This window comes from Heteronotia binoei, chromosome 4 (assembly GCF_032191835.1).
Source record: "Heteronotia binoei isolate CCM8104 ecotype False Entrance Well chromosome 4, APGP_CSIRO_Hbin_v1, whole genome shotgun sequence".
NCBI lineage: Eukaryota > Metazoa > Chordata > Lepidosauria > Squamata > Gekkonidae > Heteronotia > Heteronotia binoei.
This window is the reverse complement of record NC_083226.1, coordinates 130,220,629-130,244,141: the sequence shown is the minus strand read 5'-3', so window position 1 is coordinate 130,244,141 and position 23,513 is coordinate 130,220,629. Positions and strand designations below refer to the sequence as shown.

Sequence of the window (23,513 nt, the reverse complement as noted above, 5' to 3'; positions counted from 1 at the left end):
GTTGCCACGACCTGCAATGCCCGGTCCAGGTTCCCTGGGACACAGTCAGGCCGGCCATCCATTAGCAGATAGAGCTGGGTGTCATCTGCATACTGATGACAACCCAGCCCAAACCTGCGGACAATCTGGGCAAAGGGGCACATATAGACGTTAAATAGCTTCAGGGAGAGAACCGCTCCCTGAGGCACCCCACAATCTAGTGTGCCCCTCCGGGAGAGCTCACCCCCAATTGCCACCCTTTGTCCCCGTCCTTTGAGGAAGGAGGAGAGCCATTGTAAGGCCAACCCCCTAACCCCTATGTTGGCGAGTCGACGGGTCAGTAACTGATGGTCGACCGTGTCAAACGCAGCCGACAGGTCCAGCAACATCAGCACCGCCACGCCGCCTCAATCCAGCTGCCGTTGGAGGTCATCTGCTAAGGCGACCAGCACTGTCTCCGTCCCATGGCCCGGACGAAAGCCGGACTGGCAAGGGTCTAAGATAGAAGCGTCATCCAGAAACCTCTGCAGTTGCAACCCCACTGCCCTCTCAATGATTTTACCTAGGAACGGTAAATTGGAGACCGGCCGGTAGTTTGCCAATTCAGCCGGGTCTGCTGTACATTTTTTCAGGAGGGGGCGGACCAAAGCCTCTTTCAGAGGTGATGGAAAACGCCCCTCTGAGAGGGAACTATTTATTATGTCCCGTAAAGGACATCTAAGCTCCCTCTGGCAAGATTTAATCAGCCAAGAGGGGCAAGGGTCCAGATCACATGTTGTTGGTCGTGCAACAGAGAAAATTCCGTCGACTTCGTCCAGGCTGAGTGGGTCGAACCGATCCAGCACTAGACCTGAAGACAGGCACGGAGCCTCAAGTTCCTGTACTGTTTCAAATGTGGCAGGCAAGTCTTGGCGAAGCAACGTGATTTTATCTGCAAAATATTTCGCAAAAGCCTCACAGCCTATCTCTAATTCTCTAACATTTGGTTTGCCTTGAGGCAATGTGGTAAGGTCTCTAATTATACTAAATAATTGTGCTGGGCGCGAATTTGCAGATGCAATCTTGGCCGCAAAGTAATCTTTCTTTGCGGCCTTGACTGCCATCTCATAAGACTTCATAAACGTTCTATAAGATGTTCTCGTTGATTCGTCCCGAGTATGCCGCCACTGCCTCTCTAGTCGTCTGAGCCCTTGTTTCAGTTGACGTAGCTCCAAAGTATACCATGGAGCCAGTCTCCTGCGAGGGCGCAGAGGACGTCGAGGTGCGATCTCGTCGATAGCCCTGGATAGTCGGCCTTGCCAGGCCTCCACCAGGTCATCGAGGGAATCGCCAGGGGGCCAGGGATCCCCCAGTGCCATTTGGAACCGTTCTGGGTCCATCAGGCTCCTGGGGCGAGCCAAAATAGGCTCTCCGCCCATACAGGGTTGGGATGGCATCTCCATACGGGCCTTGAGGGCTAGGTGATCCGACCATGGTACCGCTTCAGTCACGATATCGTTCACCAAAATCCCGGACGCAAAGATCAGGTCTAACATGTGTCCGGCCTGGTGCGTGGGCGTCGTAACAAATTGAGAGAGTCCTAGTGTCGCCATGGAAGACACCAGGTCCATCGCCTGAGTGGAGGCCGTGTCATCGGCATGGACGTTGAAATCCCCCAGGACCATAAGCCCTGGGTACTCCAACGCCCAGCCTGCCACCGCTCCATCAGGGATGGTAAGGCGCTGGCCGGTGCGTTAGGCGGACGGTACACCAGCCAGATCGCCAACCCCTCTCCGACATCCCACGCCAGACCAGCACATTCAATACCAGCGATCTTCGGGTCCGGGAGAGCCCGGAAGGAGTAACCCTCCCGTATGAAGAATGCCACCCCTCCCCCCCGCCCATTATTCCGTGATTGGTGGAAGACCGAGTACCCTGGAGGGGTCATCTGGGTGAGAGCCACTGTCTCCCCATCTCGTACCCAGGTCTTGGTCACGCAAGCCAGGTCCATGTCCTGCCGAAGCAGGAACTCCCTAAGGGTCATGGTCTTATTATTTACAGACCTGGCGTTGCATAACACCAATGACGGAGACGGGCTCTTCCTCTTGGCCCCACTACCTGTCACCGTTGGGATGGGAAGTAGACTGGAAGGGGGTCGAGCGCCATAATGTCTCCGTCCCCTTCCCTTGTATTTCTGTCCATTCCCACCGTCATACCTTCCCCTCCCCAAGAGCACTGGAATCCCTAGGCCAGGCATCTGCACCTGTGCCCGGAGTGGTCCTGCCAATATCAAACAGCTTCACTCTCGCTAGCTTCTCCCAGCCTGCAATTGGTTCACTCCTCCACCACCCACTCTCTTGTCTCCCGCTTATCAGATTCACTATCTCTTCTCTCCAGTCAATTAATTAACAAGCCCCTCCCAATGTTCCCTCTGAATTGATTAGTTAAACTCCAATGAATTTGATTTGATTTATATCCCGCCCTATCCCACCAAAGCGGGCTCAGGGCGGCTCACAACATAAAAATTCTAACAATAAAATTCAAGAATTAAAATACAATAATAATTTACATAATTAATCAACTAATATATCAATACATCAATCAGTCTCAGTGTGCTATCTTATAGTCTTCCGTCAGAATATTTCAGTATTTCAATGTTTCAATGCATACATTATTATGCTCTGGGGTTATCCTTTCTGAGCTAAGACAAAAATCTGTGAGCTGGAGGCTAAAAATCTGTGAGCTAGCTCATGCTAACTCAGCTTAGAGGGAACACTGGTCACAGCACAAAAACTAACACCAGGGTGAGTGAATCATTCATCCATCCATCCATCCATCCATCCATCCATCCATCCATCCATCCATCCATTCATTCAAGAGGACTCTAAGATATTTGTTCTATGCATAAAAGCTCTCTTCATTCTTCCCTTCCAAGCACCATGGTGTGTGTGGGCACATACCAGTTATTCCAGTGGCAGTTTACCAAAAGGGAAACATTTAGTGGAAACATACATATGCACTGAGAGGCAATAAATTCTCAACCTCAAGTATTTGTTCTGGTTTTTTTAACTAAACATAACATAACCTTGACTGCCTTTCATTTCTTGGTTAGTTGTATTGTTCATTTAAAAAGGCATTATAGCATATTTCTTTTAAGCTATAAAAAGTAATGCATCTATTGAGTTAGCAGTTGTCTGCCCATAGATCTCTATTATGCTGGATTAATTAAATTATTCAGGGAGTTGAATTGTAGTTTGGCTGCCTAGCAACTTCTACAAAACATTACCATATAGCTAAGAAAAATACCCCCTTATAAATATAGGCTTGGATCCAAATAACACACAAACCAGGTTTCTCACTTCCCCTTTCTGCTACAGCTCTTTGTACATCCTGAACATCAGCTCCTGAGAAATGGGAGGATGCTCTGTAGTATGTGCTCTGGTGTGTAGGGTTGCATGAAGGAGCAAAGGGTTTATTTTGTAAGATTAAGAGACCCTATAAAGTTTTCTGCTTTGCAAGTGGTGACATATTTTACTGCTGGGTTAATTTAGCATTATTTCTGCTCTGTGTTTAACAATGCAGATACTTAGTGTTAATGGATATATTTAATCAATTCCAGTGATGTTTTTGGATTGCAGAAGCTCCATTGCATACATATTGCTCAACGGTCTGGAGCAGCTACTCCATTTATTTTATTATCATGGATCAGGTCATTGAATCATGTGGATCCTCACATATGCAACAGAGCTGTGTATGAAGTGGAGCATACCAGAATCTCTGGATGAAGGCAGTTTCCTTTAAAAATATTTAACTTATAAACTGTTCTTTCATGTATAATTCTCAAAATATTTTTTCAGTATATAGTACTTTTTGGACTTAAGGAAGGAGATACCTTTCGATGATGCTGACTAAGTAGGGGATAATTAAGAGAGCTTTGTGAGAATTTTAGTTCAATAAGCAAGACCCAGGTTCATGTTTTTTTTCCTGTCATGAAACTCACTAAGTTATAATGGAAAGTCTCTCAGCTTGATTAACCTCATATAGTTGTTGTGAAAGAATAATGAGTGTGAGAACAATTAATGTCATCCTGAGCTCTGTGGAAGAAGGGTAGGATAAAAATGAAGCCAAAAAATAAGGCCATAGTCCTTCATTCACTTGTTTGGGAGCAGGTCCCCTTGAGGTCAGTAGTCCCTATTTAGCAAGGAAATATACAAGCTGTCTTCAAAATCTTGAATTAATGTTTCCTAAACGTGGCATTAGTAGCAGAATAAATATTGGGCCAATTGAATAGTCTTGTTCAGGCAAAAGTAATGGGAAAAAACGAACCTGTTTTAAAGATGAGCACCTGGGGAGGAATAAAAATGACATTGTGTGCTGTGCAGCTGGTTTGGAGATGAAGAAAGGCAAATCTGGAAAACGAATTTCCTTTTGTCTTCTCTAGCAGATTTTTAATTTCTTCCAGCCACAACCCATGCATTCTAAAATGAATAGCTTTGATAAAAAGTTGATCCAACCAACAGGATAAATGAGTGGGTTTGGGCCACTAGTTGCAATGTAGTGTATTCTTTTATGTGCTCAAGATCCAGCATTCTGGGTTAAAATCTTCCGGTGTTCAAGTACCAAACACAAAGATTGTCTTTGAAATGGATTATGCAATTATATTAATTTATTTAGGAGGGCAGCCATGTTGGTCTGAAGTAACAAAGCAGAGTTAAAAGTCCAGTGGCACCTATAAGTCCAATGCCTTGAATAAAACTGTTCGTCTTAGAGATGCCACCGGTCTCTAACTTTGTTTTATTAATTTATTGTAAATAATTCCATTTGACATGTTTAAGATATATAGGAAAATCTGACTGTTTGCCAAGAGATTACTGAAATTGGGAAGTAAGCATAAAAGCATACTGGAGCAGTAGCGCTCATTTTTTTGTCTGTTGCAATTTTTATTTTTGTTGTTCAGTTGCACAGTTTAGTCCAACTCTTTGCAACTCCATGGACAAAGTCACGCCGGGCCCTTCTGTCTTCCACCATCCTCTGAAGTCTGCTCAAATTCGTGTTTGTTACATCAGTAACACTGTCCAGCCATCTCATCTTTTGCCATCCCCTTCTTCTTTTGCCTTTTGTCTTTCCTAGCATCAGGATCTTCTTCTGGGAGTGCTCCCTTCTCATTTGGTGGCCAACGTATTTCAGCTTCAGCTAGAACAAATGACTTACAATATAGCTGTATTGTCAAGAGAGATAATATATTGTTTTTAATTTTTACCCCCCTTTCCCAGCTAAACCCAGAAGAGATTCACTACTAAATAGTTCAGACATTACTGATGTTGCACCAAGCAGAAAGAGAAGACAACGAGCCCAAGAATCTGCGTGTGTGGAACCAAAGGTTGCATCATATAAGGACCAAATTTCAACAAAGGAAAGGTTAGAACCATTTTAATATTTACATCGGCAGCCCAAAGTATCATTTTCTTCATATATTATACTAGTGTGGGCTTAATTTTATCAGCTTATTTTCTTTGTGTCGTTGTAAATATTTATGAAACCTGAGCTCTTCCTAGTAGGCAATCAAATCCTAGTGATCTGTCAGTAAAGCTAATTACTGCTTATCCTTTTGACACTAACAGTAGTAAATATTATTATTAAGCCCCCTAATTCTATTCCTTAATTTTGGAATGGCCAATGCTCTTTTCCCTCTGTGGGGCATTATCTCTAAAACCATCTTTGTTGTGTGAATTGTGTTTAGCTTCTATTGATCTATTTATTTATTTATTTAATTCAATTTTTAGCCCGCCCTTCCCATAGAACAGGCTTTGTAAAGATTTGATAATCAAATGTGGATTTAGTACTTCAATTCTGCAATTAGGCCAAGTGCAGCGTAGAACTATACTGTTATAGCTCACTGATTCTGTGCACAGAAATAGTCATTTTCGTTAAATAAAAATCTTGTATTCATACTGATACCACTGATTTTTTTATTCTCAAAGACCAGGAGGTCTGTGTGATCCTGGATACAAGAAGAGTGCAGAGATATTCCATACTGCATTGCCTTTGCATTTTTCAGGGTGCTCACTAGAGTGGGCATATTTGTACACCCATCTTGTGTAATTGCCTTAGAGGTAGTTTGTTCTGAACCACATCCATATTTATTAGTCCAGAGATTCCTCCCACATGGAGCAAAAATCCACACAATGGGACTAGCAAGGATTAGGACACCTGTGGTAGTTACTCCCAGAGGTGGAAAATGAGAGGAAGTGAAGGAGAAACGAAGTAGCAAATGGGTAGCAGAAAATATTGAGGAAGACTCAGCATGGGTTCTGTAAGGGAAGATCTTGCCTCACTAACCTGTTGCATTTCTTTGAGGGGGTGAACAAACATGTGGACAAAGGAGACCCAATAGATGTTGTTTACCTTGACTTCCAGAAAGCTTTTGATAAAGTTCCTCATCAAAGGCTCCTTAGTAAGCTCGAGAGTCATGGAGTAAAAGGACAGGTCCTCTTGTGGATCAAAAATTGGCTAATTAATAGGAAGCAGAGAGAGAGTATAAATGGCCAGTCTTCGCAGTGGAGGACGGTAAGCAGTGGGGTTCTGCAGGGCTCGGTACTGGGTCCCATGCTCTTTAACTTGTTCATAAATGATTTGGAATTGGGAGTGAGCAGTGAAGTGGCCAAGTTTGCAGACACCAAATTGTTCAGGGTGGTGAGAACCAGAGAGGATTGTGAGGAACTCCAAAGGGATCTGTTGAGGCTGGGTGAGTGGGCAGATGAGGTTCAATGTGGCCAAGTCCAAAGTTATGCACATTGGGGCCAAGAACTCAGCTACAAATACAAGTTGATGGGTTGTGAACTGGCAGAGACTGACCAAGAGAGAGATCTTGGGGTCGTGGTAGATAACTCACTGAACATGTCAAGACAGTGTGCGATTGCAATAAAAGTCCAACGCCATGCTGGGAATTATTAGGAAGGGAATTGAAAACAAATCAGCCAGTATCATAATGCCCCTGTATAAATCGATGGTGTGGTCTCATTTGGAATACCGTGTGCAGTTCTGGTCACCGCACCTCAAAAAGGATATTATAGCATTGGAAAAAGTCCAGAAAAGGGCAACTAGAATGATTAAAGGGTTGGAACACTTTACCTATGAAGAAAGGTTAAAACGCTTGGGGCTCTTTAGCTTGGAGAAACGTCGACTGCGGGGTGACATGATAGAGGTTTACAAGATAATGCATGGGATGGAGAAAGTAGAGAAAGAAGTACTTTTCTCCCTTTCTCACAATACAAGAATTCGTGGGCATTCGATAAAATTGCTGAGCAGTCAGGTTAAAACAGATAAAAGGAAGTACTTCTTCACCCAAAGGGTGATTAACATGTGGAATTCACTGCTACAGGAGGTGGTGGCTGCTACAAGCATAGACAGCTTCAAGAGGGGGTTAGATAAAATATGGAGCAGAGGTCCATTAGTGGCTATTAGCCACAGTGTGTGTGTGTGTATAAATTTTTGGCCACTGCGATACACAGAGTGTTGGACTGGATGTGCCATTGGCCTGATCCAACATGGCTTCTCTTATGTTCTTATGTTCTAATAGAAGGAAGTAGAGCCAGATGCTTAGCTGAAAGCAGTGGAGAGGGGGCTAGAAAGGGAGGGGATTAGGATCCATTGCCTGCAGAGAGAAAGAGAATGGGTTGGGATGGGAAAAGCCGGACATGTAAAAGAGAGAAATGGAGACAATGTAAGAATGGGAGCTAGTGTGGGAAAAGAGTGGCATTTCCTCTTCCCTGTGAGCTCTCCTCTTGTCCAGACTAGAATAATCATAGATTTAGCCAATTCATTTTGATGGAAGGAATTGGGCTCAAATCAAGATAATTGCTTGGTTTATTCATAATGACAAACCATGGTTACATAATGCAACTCAGCCTGGGGTATCTTTGGGTTCCCAGAATTCCTTCTCTCATTTTATCCCTTCCCCTTTTTTCTTGCTTATCTTCACATATATCTTGAAAATTAAGCAGTTCATTTTGACTCTAAATCACAGAGTTTTATTCAGTATAAATAATAAATGGTGGCTTGTTCTGTCCCACCCCACTCATAATTCCAACCATAACATAATCCTAGTTTGGAGAGAAGAAACCGTAGTTTGTTGTTCTAGTGAAGTGAAACATGATAGTTTGCTGTAAAAGCTTAATGTTTAATTTTTAAGTTGTGAGCAGAGGATAGAGGGGAAGAAATGCACCTGCTGAATGGATCCCCCTTTTTTCACTGACAAACCATGGTTTGTAAGTGGGTGCATTCACACACAAAAAATAATGCGCCTTACAACTGGATTTTTACTCTGTAAGAATAGTAAAATCCACTTGCAAACAGTCGCAGTTTGAAAACACCCATTGTGCTTCAACTATATACAGATCTACTTGGCCAGATATGATGAAGTAATATTGAGCTTTTGCTGTGTGCCATCGATTTCCATATAGCTCAGATCAGAGGTCTTTAAGGTAATCCATATTGTACTATAGAATTTTTTCATCATGGCCTTTATACTAGAAGCCACTACAAATTGTACTTTCCATGATGTTTACTTGCTTACAAGTTCACTTCCTTGACTTAATTCTAGTATTTTTCAGAAGCAAACAAAACATTGGGGGGAAATGCCAATTACTTCTAAATGGGGTGTGAGGAAGCAGTTCAATTGCTTCCCAGGTGTACCTCAGCCCACCTTCATACACATGCTAATAGAGCTAGCAGGAGAGATAGTGACTTGGTCAAGCTCTCCTTCTTTCCCAAGCAAGGAACAGTGATTTGGAGGAATTAAATACTAGACAGACTTCAGGAAGGAAACTTCAGGAAAAACTTCACTGACCCAGCCTGATTTGGTCAGTGAGTGGGGGGAAAGGGGTGTGATAGAACTCAGGGGAGCAAGGAGGAAGGCCTCTTTTTTGTGCTCTGTCCATCAGAGTAGACAGAACTCTTAATGAAGTCTGGAGGAGATGGCCATTAGCCATCTGTTGGCCTGGAGAGAGCTTCAAGGTAAAGGTAACTCTGTAGAGGTCTATCCAAGTAGGCAGCCTGTTTTATATTTTAACATCTGAAAGGGCATGTATAGAGAAAGGGACAGAAGAATTGCCTTTTATCCATTCCTTTTGAATTCCTTGCTCAGCCTGATGCTGTGCTGAAAGTATGCTTCTGAGCATTTTCTTTTTAGCTACTTTATAACTTTGGATGCTGGTAGTGGCTTTCTGTACCACTACCACTATTTGTTTGTTTGTTTGTTTTACCAAATTTATATCCCACCCTCCCCTAACAGGCTTAGTTAAAAGGAGCGTTTTAAAAGGAGTGCGAGGGGGAAGGCAGGCAATTGGCAAGTGGCTATTCCTCCAGGGGTGCACAGGCAGTAAATTGTCCCTTAGAAGGGAATCTGGGAATCCTGACCCTTTCAGCAGGTGGTTCTTACAAAGATCAAGTGGTGCATAGAACTTCTGAAAAGGGCTAACATTAATACCTAAAAATCAGTACTTCATGACACAAGGTAAATTAATTTTTAAAATGCTGTTTAACTGCAATTTGTGGTATTCTACAAATAATAAACTGTTTTATAGGGAAATGGGAACAAATTTATTCAAAACCCACAAGCATCATTTAAATAGCCTTTACTGCTACAAATCATATGAGACATGTCAAGTGCTTAAGGGGCTGAAATTGCTATTGTTATACTAAGAGTTCACTTAAACAAAATACACATTACACATTCTGTTTTCACTATACTTTCTGCATTGTAGCATCTGTGACTTGTTTATAGATGTCATGACACAACTCTGAAAAGAGTAACAGTAGCTAGGCAGCATTTTTTGTGCCTTCCTGCATATTTAGCAAAGAAACAATTCATACATATCAAGTTATGTCCAGTAGCCTCTCTTTTGCTACATAAGTAAGGCCAGAGTGCTAGCTGGAGACACAAGTCCTAGGTATGGGGTTAAAAGAGCCTTGAGGGAGAGCTTGAGAAGCTGTGAAGCTTTTTGAGCTCACAGTTCTGGCCTTTGTTACTTTATCCTCCTTTATTAATAAATCAGGAACCTTGAAAGTGAGCTTGAACTTAACATACCAACTCAAAAAAGCCCTTAAATGCCGATAGATATACAGGATTACTTAGCTACAGCAGAGAATCTTTGGTCTGTTTTACAGGGTTGTGAGTCATACTGCATCTGGATCGGAGAGCCAGTGTGGTCCAGTTAATTGTTTGTTAGATATGGACCTAAGAAACCTAGGTCCAAATCCCAGCTTTGTCCTGGACTGCCTGGGTGGTCTCAGGCAAATTGCTCAAGATCAGTTCCTCATCTGCAAAACTGAACCCTAAGGATTGCATTTCTTGGTTGCAAAAGTATTTTGGCTACTGAAATCTTTAGATGAATATGCCTTAGTGTGTGAGATAGGATAGTTTAATTCCCCCCCTCCAATTCTAATTCTTGCAGCTTGAATGAATGTTGCATATCAGAAAGACAGCAGTCTTTTGTATCTGCTGAGAAATCTGAAGGGCTGTTCTTCAGACAGGCAAAGCTGTGGGGAACTTGACCAAACATATGGGCAAGGAACTGTTGCTGAAGTTGCTCACCATTGGTTTTGTCTCTTTCTCTTCCTCCTTTTGTAGATATGTTTAGCTGTGTCGCCCAGTTTCTAAGGGATGTTAGCCACTGAATAAATAAATAAAGAGTTAAATAATAAGCAATAGACAAAGAAAGTTGGCATGCTACTCCTCCTCCCCACATGTGTGACTTCTGTTCATTCCAACTTTCTATGCTTTATAGGCAGGGAAGCCTTCAGAATTCTTAGGAAACTTAGTGGTTTTTTAAAAATAATTTGTACCCTGTCTTTCTCCCCAAGGGAAAACAAAGCAGCTTACATAATTATCCTCTCCTCCATTTTATCCTCACAACAACTCTGTGAGGAAGGTTAGGCTTACAATGAGTGACTGGCCCGAGATCATCCAGCAAGATTACATGGCAGAATGGGGATTTGAACCTGAGTCTCCAGGTTCCTAGTTTTGCACTCCAGCCACCAATGAAACTGGTTCCTATTTAGTGAGTAGAGGTCTATGAGCTTTTCTACAAATTTTTATTTGTTCTTGTATTATTCGTTCCCATTCTAGAACCATATCCCTGCTTCCATTACTATAGCTGCTATTTTGGAGTTGGCAACAGCTGCTCCTGACCAAGATTCCTGTGGCTGTTCCAGATAGGTAGCTCATTGGCAAGCATGTAGGGAAGAGAACATCTGCTTTTCCTGGTGTTTCTGATGCCGTTTCCCGTGTGTTTAGGCACCATGTCTTGGTGTACCCTGGGACATGGAGACTTCAATGTTCCTGTGCAGAGGCATTGATGAGTTCTCAGTATATCAGCCGTCTCAAAGACTGCATTCCCCAGGCTGTATGGAAGCATGGTTTCTCAGATGCATTGGAACAATATATCCAAGGGGATGGGGGATGTAGAGATAGTGTGTGCCCCTCATACAGCTTTATAGCTTTCTAATATTCTGCTGCCACCATTGGAAGGCTGGCCAGCAACAGCTGTCAATGCGTGTACAGTAAATGTGATGTTAGAAGGTGGGAAGAGAATTAAGGGGGAGGGGGAATGAATGCCATTCAGTTATTTGTTCTCATCCTTTTCATTTTTGTTGCCCAAGTGAATAAACGAAATATTGACCATTTTCGCACACAGTTTACCATGCAGTCACGTTCCTGTTCTCTCCGCAGCATCTGTCGGATTTCCCTTTATCTGCACCAGAGTTACAGGACGTGCCGTGGCTTTTGCATAGCAAACGTAACCTGGGTTTTAGCGGCGCAGATAGCGGGAAATCCGACGGACGCTGCAGAGATAACAGGAATGTGACCCTGTGGTAAGCTGTGTGCGAAAACGGTCATTATTTTTCTGGTTCTTTATTTCATATGTAATAGCTGCACATCCCTAGTATTTAGAATGGTGCTGATCCTATTGAAGGTTTTGTTGTTTTGTACAGTGGTTTTCTCACATGAAACTGCAAAATTTTAAGGTCTGCACATAGCCAGTGTGGCATCATTGGAGTGTTGGACTTGGACTGAGGAAACTTGGCCTTCATTCCTCATTTTGTCACAAAGGTTAACAGAAGACCTTGTGTCAGTCATTTGTTTTCAGTCTGTCCTCAATACCTGCACAAGATAAAATAAAGCCATGTATAAAAGTTGTAATAGAGAACCTTTCAATGGTTCAATGAAGATGAACACACTGTGCGAAAATCTGATGGTTCAGAATACGAGGAAGAAAAACTGAGAGGTGAGGATCTGTGATTATGGGAAGCTAAAAGTGAATGATGAAAGGGCTGGTTATTTATCACAGTTTTCAGATCGCTGTCTCCTTATGGTAACCCTCCCTTAGGACTGTCCATCTGGTAATACTCAGGTTGTGAGCTTTTTTCTGGAAGAACCAAACTTTTGGAATAGTTTGTCAAAATAGGTCCAGACAGGCACTTTCAAAAACAGTGCTATTTCAAAGGACATTTGGTGGAGGGTAAATTGTTTTGGCAGAATGGCTATGCTGTTTTTATTTTGCAGGTCATTATTGTATAATAGCAATGTTGCTTTATTGTTCGAGGAGATAAGGCAGGACATAAATATTTTAAATAAATAAAACCAGGCAGTTCTTCCATTGAAACAGCATATTCTGTTGCAGAAGGCACAGCAGGGGAGAGTTGTGCCAGTTCCTGTCTCCCACTTTGTCCCTGCAGTGTTTGAGGGTCTGCTGACTTATCTGGGAACATTTCAGAGGTCTTACTATGCTGCTAGAACAGTGGGAAGTAGATAAATTCCCAACAGGTAGGCCCTATGAACTTTGCCACTTGGCAGAGTTCATAGGGCCTACCTATTGGGAATTGAGTACATAATCCCAGAGCCACATGATACTTAGGAAGAGTTCCTCAGCTATTTGTTTGATAAAGTTACATAGCTCACTCTCTCTGCCTGACTGCTAACTTTTCTACAGGCTGTGACTAGCAGGGAGGTGATTTGCCCAGGAACCGTGGACCCAATTATATTTGAATTCACAACTCTGACACAGATGTGGGATACTATGTTCTGTAGACTGCCATCTTTAGTGTTCTTTGACTAGACTTGATGTTTTTAAAGTTTTAATTTGAGTATTGTGATAGTTTTATGTTGTAGCCCGGCCTGAGCCCATTCATGGAGAGGGTGGGATAGAAATAGACAAAACAAATAAATTTCTGAATGGTTGATAAAATTTGAGTCTTTAGGAAGTAAAAAGACTGTATATCATCATCATGCCAATGTTATTGTTGTTCCGTCGCACAGTTGAGTCCGACTCTTTGCAACCCTGTGGACAAAGTCATGCCAGGCCCTCCTGTCTTCCACCATCCTCTGAAGTCTGCTCAAATCCATGTTAGTTACATCAGTAACACTGTCCAGCCATCTCATCTTTTGCCGTCCCCTTCTTCTTTTGCCTTCTGCCTTTCCCAGCATGCCAATGTACCACCTGGCAAAAATGACTCAGGAGCCCTCCTAGTTTAATTCAGTGACAATACTGAAAAAAGATAAATTTATTTCATTTGTTAGCCTTTGACTATTAATGAAAATGGTAGTGTCTAGGAGTCAGAGAGGATTTTTGATAGCAGGTAGAAAGTGCTCTCTCTCTCTCTCTCTCTGGGCTTTCGGTCTGAGATTCCAGCTGAGCTAACGTCTCCTGAATAAGGGGAAAACTTAATTATTTGTTCAGCGTAGTAAGAAGCCTTTTTGGGGCTTCCTGCCTACATCTCTCAGATAGAGATTTGTCCAGGATTATGCGCAGAAAACTTTGAGCCGGTTAACTTTGGCTGAAGAGAGGTCTCGTAGGGGGTCTTTCTGAGGCTTTGAGGACCGGCGGAGAAAAGTGGCATCGTTCAACATCTGCAAAGGATTAAAGAGCCATTTAATTGGCATAAGCCTGTCTGGATCTCATTCTCTTTGGGACTGAAAAACATCTGAGAAGTGACAAGACCGAAGTTTAAGAGGCATAGCCGTTAAAGGTACTTTGATTACAATCTCCCGCTCTGAGGCTTTTCTAAGCTAATCTAAATAACATTGGAAGGTAGGATAAATCGAATAACAAAGAAGGAGAGGAGAGGAAGAGGAAACTTGAAATTTGGACTCTGTTAAATCAAAGACTTTGATAGGATTTGGGAAAGAAAAAAGTAGTTTTGAATACCTGAGGTCACTGATGTATACTTCGGTGTTATGGCTCTGTGCTTGCAATCAACATAACAAGTATTCTAAAGACCGTGATATTTGGAGAACGTGAACTGGGCTTAGTGAACCAGGAAGTAAAAGCTGAAGGTGAGAGGGCAAGAAGAAGGTCTTTTTTAACCATAGAGAAATTATGATCGCCATTTTGAAGAAGGGAAAATTGCCAAAAACTGTTAAAAATCAATATTTCAGCCCAGGAAGGTCGGAGAAGGGTGAAATTAGTCTTATTTTAAAAAGCAAGTTCTAAGCTACTAGACTTGGTGTTGGATTTAGAATTGGAGTCTTTGGATTTTTGAAGGTTTTTTTTTATGTCAGAAGAAAGACAAACTCGTGCAAGAACCCACTCTTTGGATAAAATGCAAAGTCAGTTTGATACCATGGAGGCCAGGATTATGAAGGGTGTAGAGAAGATGTTAACAGCTTGTAAAAAAGAGCTTAAGAAGGATATTGGAGACCTTAAAAAAGAAGTTGAAGATTTTAAAAATGAGTTGGGTATAGTTACAAACAGAGTCAAGGATGTTGAGAAGAAAGTTAATGTACATGCTTCCACCTTATTAAAGCTTCAAGAGAAGGTAACAGTACATGACTGCAGATTAATGGAAAATCAAGTGCGTCTGAGAGGAATACCTGAAGGGGAGGGAACTGATTTAATGGACTATATGGTGAAAATAATTGCTGACTATTTAGAGGAAGATCCTGAAAGGTCCAGAAACATGTTTGACAGTATCTATAGAGTTAATTCATCATATGCAAAAGATAAAGGCTTACCAAGAGATATAGTTATGAAACTAAGGACAAAAGACATGGCAGGGAAAATTCTGAATAAAAATTTTCAAAAGGCTCTGATAGTGGAAGGGAGCAGAGTCAAAATAATGAAAGAGCTGCCAAGACAAGTGATAAATGACAGGAAGAAATACAAGAGGTTAACAGAGAAGCTACATGCAGAGGGAATGAGCTATAGATGGATAATACCCGAAGGTTTGGGCTTTGAGCTACGTGGAAGAAGGATTACAATAAGAAATGAGCAAGAGATGTGTAGTTTTTTTTAAGAGAATAAAGACTTTGCATCATAATGGATTACAAATTATTATCTTGGAATATAAATGGGCTAAATTCACCACAAAAACGAAAAGCAACATTTCATTGGATTAAAAAACAAAAATGTAACATAATTTGTTTACAGGAAGTTCATATACAACAAAAGGATTATAAATTTTTGTGGAACAAATAATTGGGGTTGGAATTTTTTTCATTGGCGGATCAAAAGAAAAGGGGTGTGGTCTTTTACATTAGAGAACAATTAGAACCAAAATCGATATTTAAAGATAAAGATGGAAGATGTATAGCAGTGGAAGTGATGATGGATGCAAAGAAAACATTGTTACTAGGATTATATTCACCTAATGGAGCAAAAGATTTTTTTTTTAAAGACATTAATCGACAGTTGGACGAAGTGTCCTATGACCAGATCTTGATGATGGGTGATTTCAATGGAACAATACAAAATAATATAGATAGGTCTGGCCAAAAGAGCAATAATAAAGAAGGGAGACTGCCAAAATCATTTTTTGAGTTGGTTAAACAAGAAAGTTTGGAGGATATTTGGAGAAAATTTAACCCTGAAGTAAGAGACTATACTTTCTTTTCAGCAAGACATAATACTTTTTCTAGAATTGATATGTTATGGGGCTCTAAAAGTTTAGGCCTCATAACTAAAAAAGTAGAGATTCTACCAAAGATATGTGCAGATCATAATCCAATATTTTGGGCTACAAAATTGCAAAAGAAAACAAGAAGATGGAGAATAAATGAGGATTTGCTACAAGATAAAGATATTGTGACATTTCTAGAAAAAGAAACTATAGCTTTTTTCCAAATAAATGATACTGATGATATAGAATTCCAGACGGTTTGGGATACTTACAAAGCAGTAATGAGAGGACTATTGATTACTTTGAACAATAAAGATAATAGGGCAAAAGAAAAGCAGATGTTGGACATTCAAAATGAAATAAAGAAAAAAGAAGGGGAATTAAGAAAAAGACCAGGGAAAAAAGAAATTAATAAGGGAAATTGCTATATTACAAGCCCAAGTAAGACATTTGTTGAATAAAGAATTAGAATGGAATTTAAAAAGATTGCAACAAAAATCGTTTGAAGGTGCAAATAAACCTGGGAAGTATTTAGCTTGGCAACTGAAGAAAAAGAAAGAAAATAAAATTATTAATAAAATCGTGGCTAGCGGGAAAGAGATAGTAGACCAAGAAGGAATTAAAAGAGAATTTTTTAAATATTATGCAAATTTGTTCAATGGTGTGAAAATAAAAAAAGAAAAAATGGAAGCGTATTTACGAAATATTAAAATAGCACCCTTGACTGAGTACATGAAAAAGATTTTGAATGATCCAATAGAAAAAATTGAAATTGAAGCAGCAATAAATGTAATGAAAGTAGGTAAGGCTCCTGGGCCGGATGGATATACAACTAAATTTTATAAAACTTTCAAATATGAGATGGTACCAAAATTGCAAAAATTGATGAACATGATAAGAATAAAAGGGAAAATTCCAAATACTTGGAAAGAAGCTGTAATCTTGTTGATTTCTAAGGAAGATAGAGATGTCACAAATGTAACGAACTATAGACCAATTTCATTATTAAACAATAAGATATATACAAGAATCTTGGCAGAACGACTCAAGCAATATTTGATTAATTTTATAAAGGAAGATCAAGCGGGATTTCTCCCTAAAAAGCAAATAAGAGACAATGTAAGAACTGTTGTAAATATTGTAGAATATTATGAGAAACATCCAGAAAAAGAGGCAGCGTTATTTTTTGTAGATGCAGAAAAAGCCTTTGATAATCTGAATTGGAACTTTATGTTTGCAGTAATGGAAAAAATAAATTTGGGAGAGCATTTTATAAGAATGACAAAAGCAATATATATGGATCAACACGCAAAATTGTGTATAAATGCAGACCTTACAAATGAAATGAAGATGAGCAAAGGTACAAGACAAGGATGTTCGCTTTCACCATTGTTGTTTATAATGACTCTAGAAATTCTGCTAATGCAAATACAAGACGACAAAGAGATAGAAGGACTGAAAATTAGAGGATTTTCTTATAAATATAGAGCATTTGCAGACGATATTGTGTTTATAACTGAAAATCCGATACAAGTGGTACCTTTGTTGCTTGCTAAGATAAAAGAATATGGAGAAATGGCAGTACTCTATATAAATAAAGAGAAATCGAAAATTTTATGTAAAAATATGCAACTAAATAAACAGAAAGAATTGCAGAGTTTGATGGGATGTGAAGTCACTTCTAAAGTTAAATATTTAGGTCTAGAAATAACAATGAAGAATATTGATATGTACAAAAACAACTATGAAACGTTATGGCGTAAGATGGATGAAGATATGATGAAATGGAATAGACTTAATCTGTCTTTGTTGGGTAGGATTGCTGCAATTAAGATGAATATTTTGCCAAGAATAATGTATTTGTTCCAAACTATTCCGATTGTGAAAGATAGTAAACAATTTAATAAATGGCAAAGGAAGATCTCAGAATTTGTATGGGCTGGGAAAAAACCAAGGATTAAGATGAAAATTTTTGACGGATGCCAAAGAGAGGGGAGGATTTCAGCTTCCAGATTTAAGATTATATCATGATGCAGTTTGTTTGACGTGGATAAAGGATTGGATGATGCTGTTAAATAAAAAGCTTTTATTGTTAGAAGCTCATGGAAATAAATTCGGCTGGCATGCTTATATGTACTATGGGGAAAAAAAGATGGATGGTCTTTTTTCTCACCATTATATTAGAAACAACTTGTTAAATACATGGATAAAATACAAGAAATATGGTGATGAAAGAAAGCCGTTATGGATAGTGCCAGCAGAAGTAATAAAAATAACAGTCGAATCTGATGAAGAGAGAGGGTTGTCATATAATCAACTGCTAAAGATCCAAGGTGATAAAGTTGAATTAAAATCTTCCAAAGAGCTAAACAACAAGTATGACTGGTTTCAAATGCAACAAATAAAAAGTTTCATGGAGAATGATATTACATCTGATGGAATTAGACGCGAGCAAACGGAATTGGAAAAGGTTCTGTTTGGAGATAATGAAAAATTAATATTGAAAATATATAAATTACTGTTGAAATGGTCTACAGAAGAAGAAGTGGTAAAATCTCAAATGATTAAATGGGCAATTATTGTAAATAAGGAAATACAGATGGATACATGGGAATATCTTTGGAAGAACTCTATGAGAATATCAACATGTCAGAGTATTAAAGAGAACTGTTTCAAGATGATGTATAGGTGGTATATGACTCCGAAAAAACTGGCAAAGATGAGTAAAAAGATGTCGGATAGATGCTGGAAATGTAAGAAACATGAAGGTTCTTTTTATCATATGTGGTGGACTTGTGGAAAAGCAAAAAAGTTTTGGCAGATGATACAACAAGAAATATCTAAAATTTTGGGATATGACTTTAAGAAAGTTGCAGAGACTTTTCTGTTGGGATTACAAATGGAAAAATTTCCAAAAGAAGATAGAACTCTAATTTGGTACTTGCTCTCAGCTGCTAAGACACTGTATGCGCAGTTGTGGAAGCAAGAAAAAATACCAGAGAAATGAGACTGGATAGTGAAAGTTTTATCGTGGAGTTAGATGGACAAACAAACAAGAACTTTAAGAGACTATGATTTGGAAGTGTTTAAAAGGGAGTGGAAGAAATTTAGAGGATATATAGAGAAAGAGTGGAATGTAAAAAGACATTGGACAATTTTTTAATAATGAGTATGAGAAAAGGGAGAAATTGAACTTTGATTGGTTAAGGGTACCTTTATAAGTGAACTCAAATATATAACTTCGGCGGGAGTTTAGTAACGGAGGGAGGGGGGGTTTGAAAATATCATATGGGTTAGGGATAGTAATGATACAAACAGACATTGTTACCATATGTTATTAATAAAATTGTTTAAATGAGAAAGTGCTCTCTCCTCCTGTGTGGCTTCTGCTAGTTAATCCTTGGAACTAGAATGGCTTAGAAGCAAGCACAAATGCAGAAACCCTTTTTTGGAGACAAGTAAAGCCTAGAGAATAAAAATTAGCATCTCCTCTCCTTTGTGGATGTGACCTTAGCCTTCTCTACCAAGGTACTGTCCTGGGAATTTTAAGTGCAAAGCCGTGTGTGTCTCCTCCTTTCAGCAGTGTATATTATCTCCTTGGGAAATGTCTTGCTAAAGTTGCTGAGGATTTTCTTCAAAATGTGTTGCGGACATAAACAACCTTTCATTTGATAACCCCCTGCCTCCTTAAAAGCCTATCAAGTCTGCCGTGCATCATGAATTCCCTTGGGACGATATCTCTTCTTTTGCCTAATTTATTGCCTGTGCCTCACATTTTTAAACACTGAATCCAACCTTTGTTTAAAATGTGGTTTGCTACAACCAGTGATTCAAGTAGCAAAACCTTTGGCTTATCTTGAATTTCAGCTTTCTCAGAGGACCATGCAGACGTTGGTATTACTGTCTCGCATGAAGTAATATTTTACTGGAAGGGTTTAACTCTCTGAAATTAGATGCCACTTTAAAAGACATCAACCTTTTTCATGGCCCAATGAGAGTATGAAGTTCACACTCCAGCCACTTGTTTAAAAAAGCTGTTATTTTCTTTCACAACTGCATGTTAGCATGTCATTGGCATTTTAAAAGATTTACTTATTGTAATTCAAACATCTTTAAAACCTGCAGAGTGTGTTTTCTATAGCTATTTAACACAAATAGCCATTGTTGCAGGAAGGGACCCTCTATATAAAACAGCATTTTAAACAAGGATTTCTCTTCAGAGTTTTTCAGTGTTGAGTCTCAGTCATACAAAATCATTGGAGATGAGCAATATTATAAAACCTACTCACCCGTTTCTTGGATAGGAGAAGAATTGCATTTTTCTCTTCATCCCTTCTTTGCCTTACAGACATAATTTTATTTATCAAATTAAAATTCTTTGTTCTGCACAGCAGCCTTGCCAGATTCCACCTCATCTAAACTCCTTATCCCAGATCAGAGGGCATGACATGAAACCTGTACCTTTGAAACCAGCAGCGGTCAACCATATGTGAGTGCAACTATTGGTAAAGGAATGTCATAAAAGAATAATGGGTCTTAATTGCTGTCAGTATCATTCCACCTTTCTTATTCCAAACACTACACGTGTCTGCAAGTGTTTAAATAATAATAATAATAATATTAAAATATACCACACAAACTATTCTTATCACCAGTTATACTGAGATCAGCACAAATCTATAGAGAATCACTTGCCAGTATTAAAAGATTATTGACATTTGTTTTGCATCATTACAGACTTGTGATTACTCAAAGAGGGATCCAACATGCTAGTCAAAGCTATCTTTAGATCCAAGTAGTCAGCCATGTTGGTCTGAAGTAGTAGAACAAAATAGGAGTCAAGTTTCACCTTTAAGACCAACTTAGTTTTATTCAAAACGTAAGCTTCCGTGTGCTCTCTAAGCACACTTCCTCAGATGAGGAATCTGGTACAGTGAGCAAAGCCACCCATAGCTGGTAATCAGTGACTCAGAATGCAAACTGGTACAAATTTAAGTTCCAATCACAGTATTCATTGGAAAAACAGAGGGGTGTGTGCGTATGTGAAGTTTCATCAAGTCACAGTGAACTTATAGTGATCCCCACAGCTGGTATCATGGGTAGACTTAGGTGGGCACTTGCTGAACAGTGAAAACTGCCTGCTGATGAGACCACTCACCAAGGTGACTTCATGTGGGTGAGGAAGGGAGTCTGGGGGATTTAGCTGAAGATGGGGGAAGGTCACATCTTTCCCAGCACCTCTCTACCCCTCCCTATCTCCCTCCTCCCTGCCCGCTCTCCAGGTTTTCTCTCACAGTCTACATAGCGTTTGCTGCTGCATGCTCTGGAGAATTTGGTATGTTTGCTGCAGGATGTACTAAAACAAAGGGCTAGATTGCCCATTTGGGTGAAGCCTAAAGGCCTGTTGGACATAATTCAAGCCAGGAATGCTGGTTGACTTGCATTGACTTCATTGAAACATTTTACAGCACATTAAAAAGTTGCAATGAAAATAAGAACATAAGAGAAACTGTGTTGGATCAGGCCATGACCCATCCAGTCAAACACTCTGTGTCACACAGTAGCCAAAAAACCCAAGTGCCATCAGGAGGTTCACCAGTGGGGCCAGGACACTAGAAGCCCTCCCACTGTCCCCCCACCAAGCACCAAGAATACAAAGCATCACTGCCCCAGACAGAGAGTTCCGACAATAAGCTGTGGCTAATAGTCACAGATGGACTTCTGTTCCATATGTTTATCCAATCCCCTCTTGAAGCTGTCTATGCTTGTAGCTGCCACCACCTCCTGTGGCAGTGAATTCCATATGTTAATCACCCTTTGGATAAAGAAATACTTCCTTTTATCAGTTCTAACCTGACTGCTCAGCAATTTCATTGACTGTCCACGAGTTTTCATATTGTGAGAAAGGGAGAAAAGTACTTCTTTCTCTGCTTTCTCTATCCCATATATAATCTTGTAAACCTCTATCATGTCACACCTTAGTAAAAGTTTCTCCAAGCTAAAGAACCCCAATCATTTTAACCTTTCTTCATAGGGAAAGTGTTCCAACCCTTTAATCATTCTAGTTGCTCTTTTCTGGACTTTGTCCAATGCTATGATATCTTTTTTGCAGTGCGGTGACCAGTGTCACGGCCCGGGTTTGCAGATAAGGAATGACGGCGGCCGACGTCTGGCAGCTGGCCAGGACTCTGTCAGCCGGCTGGGGAGGAGCGCAGGGGTGGTCGTTAAACAGTCCAATTATTTCAACACCGTAAATCAGTCCGGCCGAAGGAGAAGACAGAAAGCTTGGTCGCAGGAATGCAGGGGGTCGGAAGCCAGGGAAAACAACGCCAATTACCTAGGTCAGTCCACAAAGCTAAGTCAGAGTCCAGAAGTCCAAGTCCAAGGTTCAGGCCGGGTCAGGAGTCACACGGGTTCTTGCAGCAAGCAAGAGGGTGCAGAGCGTAGTCACGTCCCAGGAAGGTCGTTCGTTGCCAGCACAGTTTGCCTTGGGGTCAGGGCTACAGATATACTGTGCTGGCTTGTTAACTTGTTAGTACTCTGGGCTGAGATCTCTCCTCCCACGCATGCGTGCATCTCTCCGTCTGTTTCTGAATTCCTGTCGCCTCCTCTCACGTAACCGGCTTACAGGAGGTGGTGATTCAGGAGGGGATGCACTAGGGCCTGGCGTGGCCTGATCAGTTTCAGGTGGCTCCTGCTCGGAGTTAGCAAGGGCGGGGGCTGAGCTGGGGCCCGGTGTGGCCTGATCAGTTTCAGGTGGCTCCTGCTCTGAGTTAGCAAGGGCGGGGTCTGGGGCAGGCACGACACTATCCCCCCCCTCAGGCCCCCCCTCATCCAAGCCGCCTGGCTTATCCGGGTAGGCCGCATGGAATTGCCGGAGCAGGTCAGGGGCGTGCAGGTGGGTAGCTGGTTCCCAGGAACGATCTTCGGGGGGGTAGCCCTCCCAGTCCACTAGGTACTGGAGCTGACCTCGGTGCAGCCGGGAGTCCAGGATCTGATGGACCTCATACTCCTCCTCATCGTCCACTAAAACCGGTGGCGGAGGCGGCGGTGGGACGTCCCTGTTCGGGTCTGGCGCGGCTGCGGGTTGGAGGAGGGAGCGATGGAAAACCGGGTGGATTCGGAGGTGGACGGGGAGGCGCAGGCGGAACGCCACCAGGTTGATTTGCGCCTCGATGGGGAACGGGCCGACGAAGCGAGCGGTCAACTTGGAGGACCGGCCAGGGGTCCGGAGATATCGGGTAGAGAGCCAGACGGAATCCTCGACCTTGAGGGGGGCTCCCTCCTGGCGATGCCGATCTGCGGCCAGTTTATAGGCGTCCTTGGCGCGCTGGAGCTGGGCGCGCAGGAGGTCGTGGAGCTCTTCGATCCGGTTGTCCGCTGGGGGAACATCGGCGGACGGGCCAAGCGGAGGGAAGAACCGGGGGTGCAGTCCGTAGTTGGCCGCAAACGGTGTGGTCTGCGTGGAACTGTGGGCCGCGTTGTTGTACGCGAACTCGGCCAGGGGTAACAGGGAGGCCCAGTTATCCTGCTGATAACTGGTATAGCAGCGCAAGTACTGCTCCAGGGTAGCGTTGGTGCGCTCAGTCTGGCCGTCGGTCTGGGGATGGTAGGCGGACGATAAGTGAAGCTCCGTCCCCAAGCCTTGCTGGAACACC

The 23,513-nt window shown here is 41.5% G+C and overlaps 1 protein-coding gene across 1 annotated transcript in view; it reads left to right on the top strand.

Annotated features, from left to right (window-relative positions):
• Positions 1-23,513, top strand: part of XRCC4 (X-ray repair cross complementing 4) — a 198,009-nt gene that overhangs the window by 93,695 nt on the left and 80,801 nt on the right. The window contains exon 6 of the mRNA XM_060235737.1: positions 5,232-5,376. Within this exon, the coding sequence (XP_060091720.1) occupies positions 5,232-5,376 (145 nt within the window). The remainder of the gene's footprint in view (positions 1-5,231; positions 5,377-23,513) is intronic.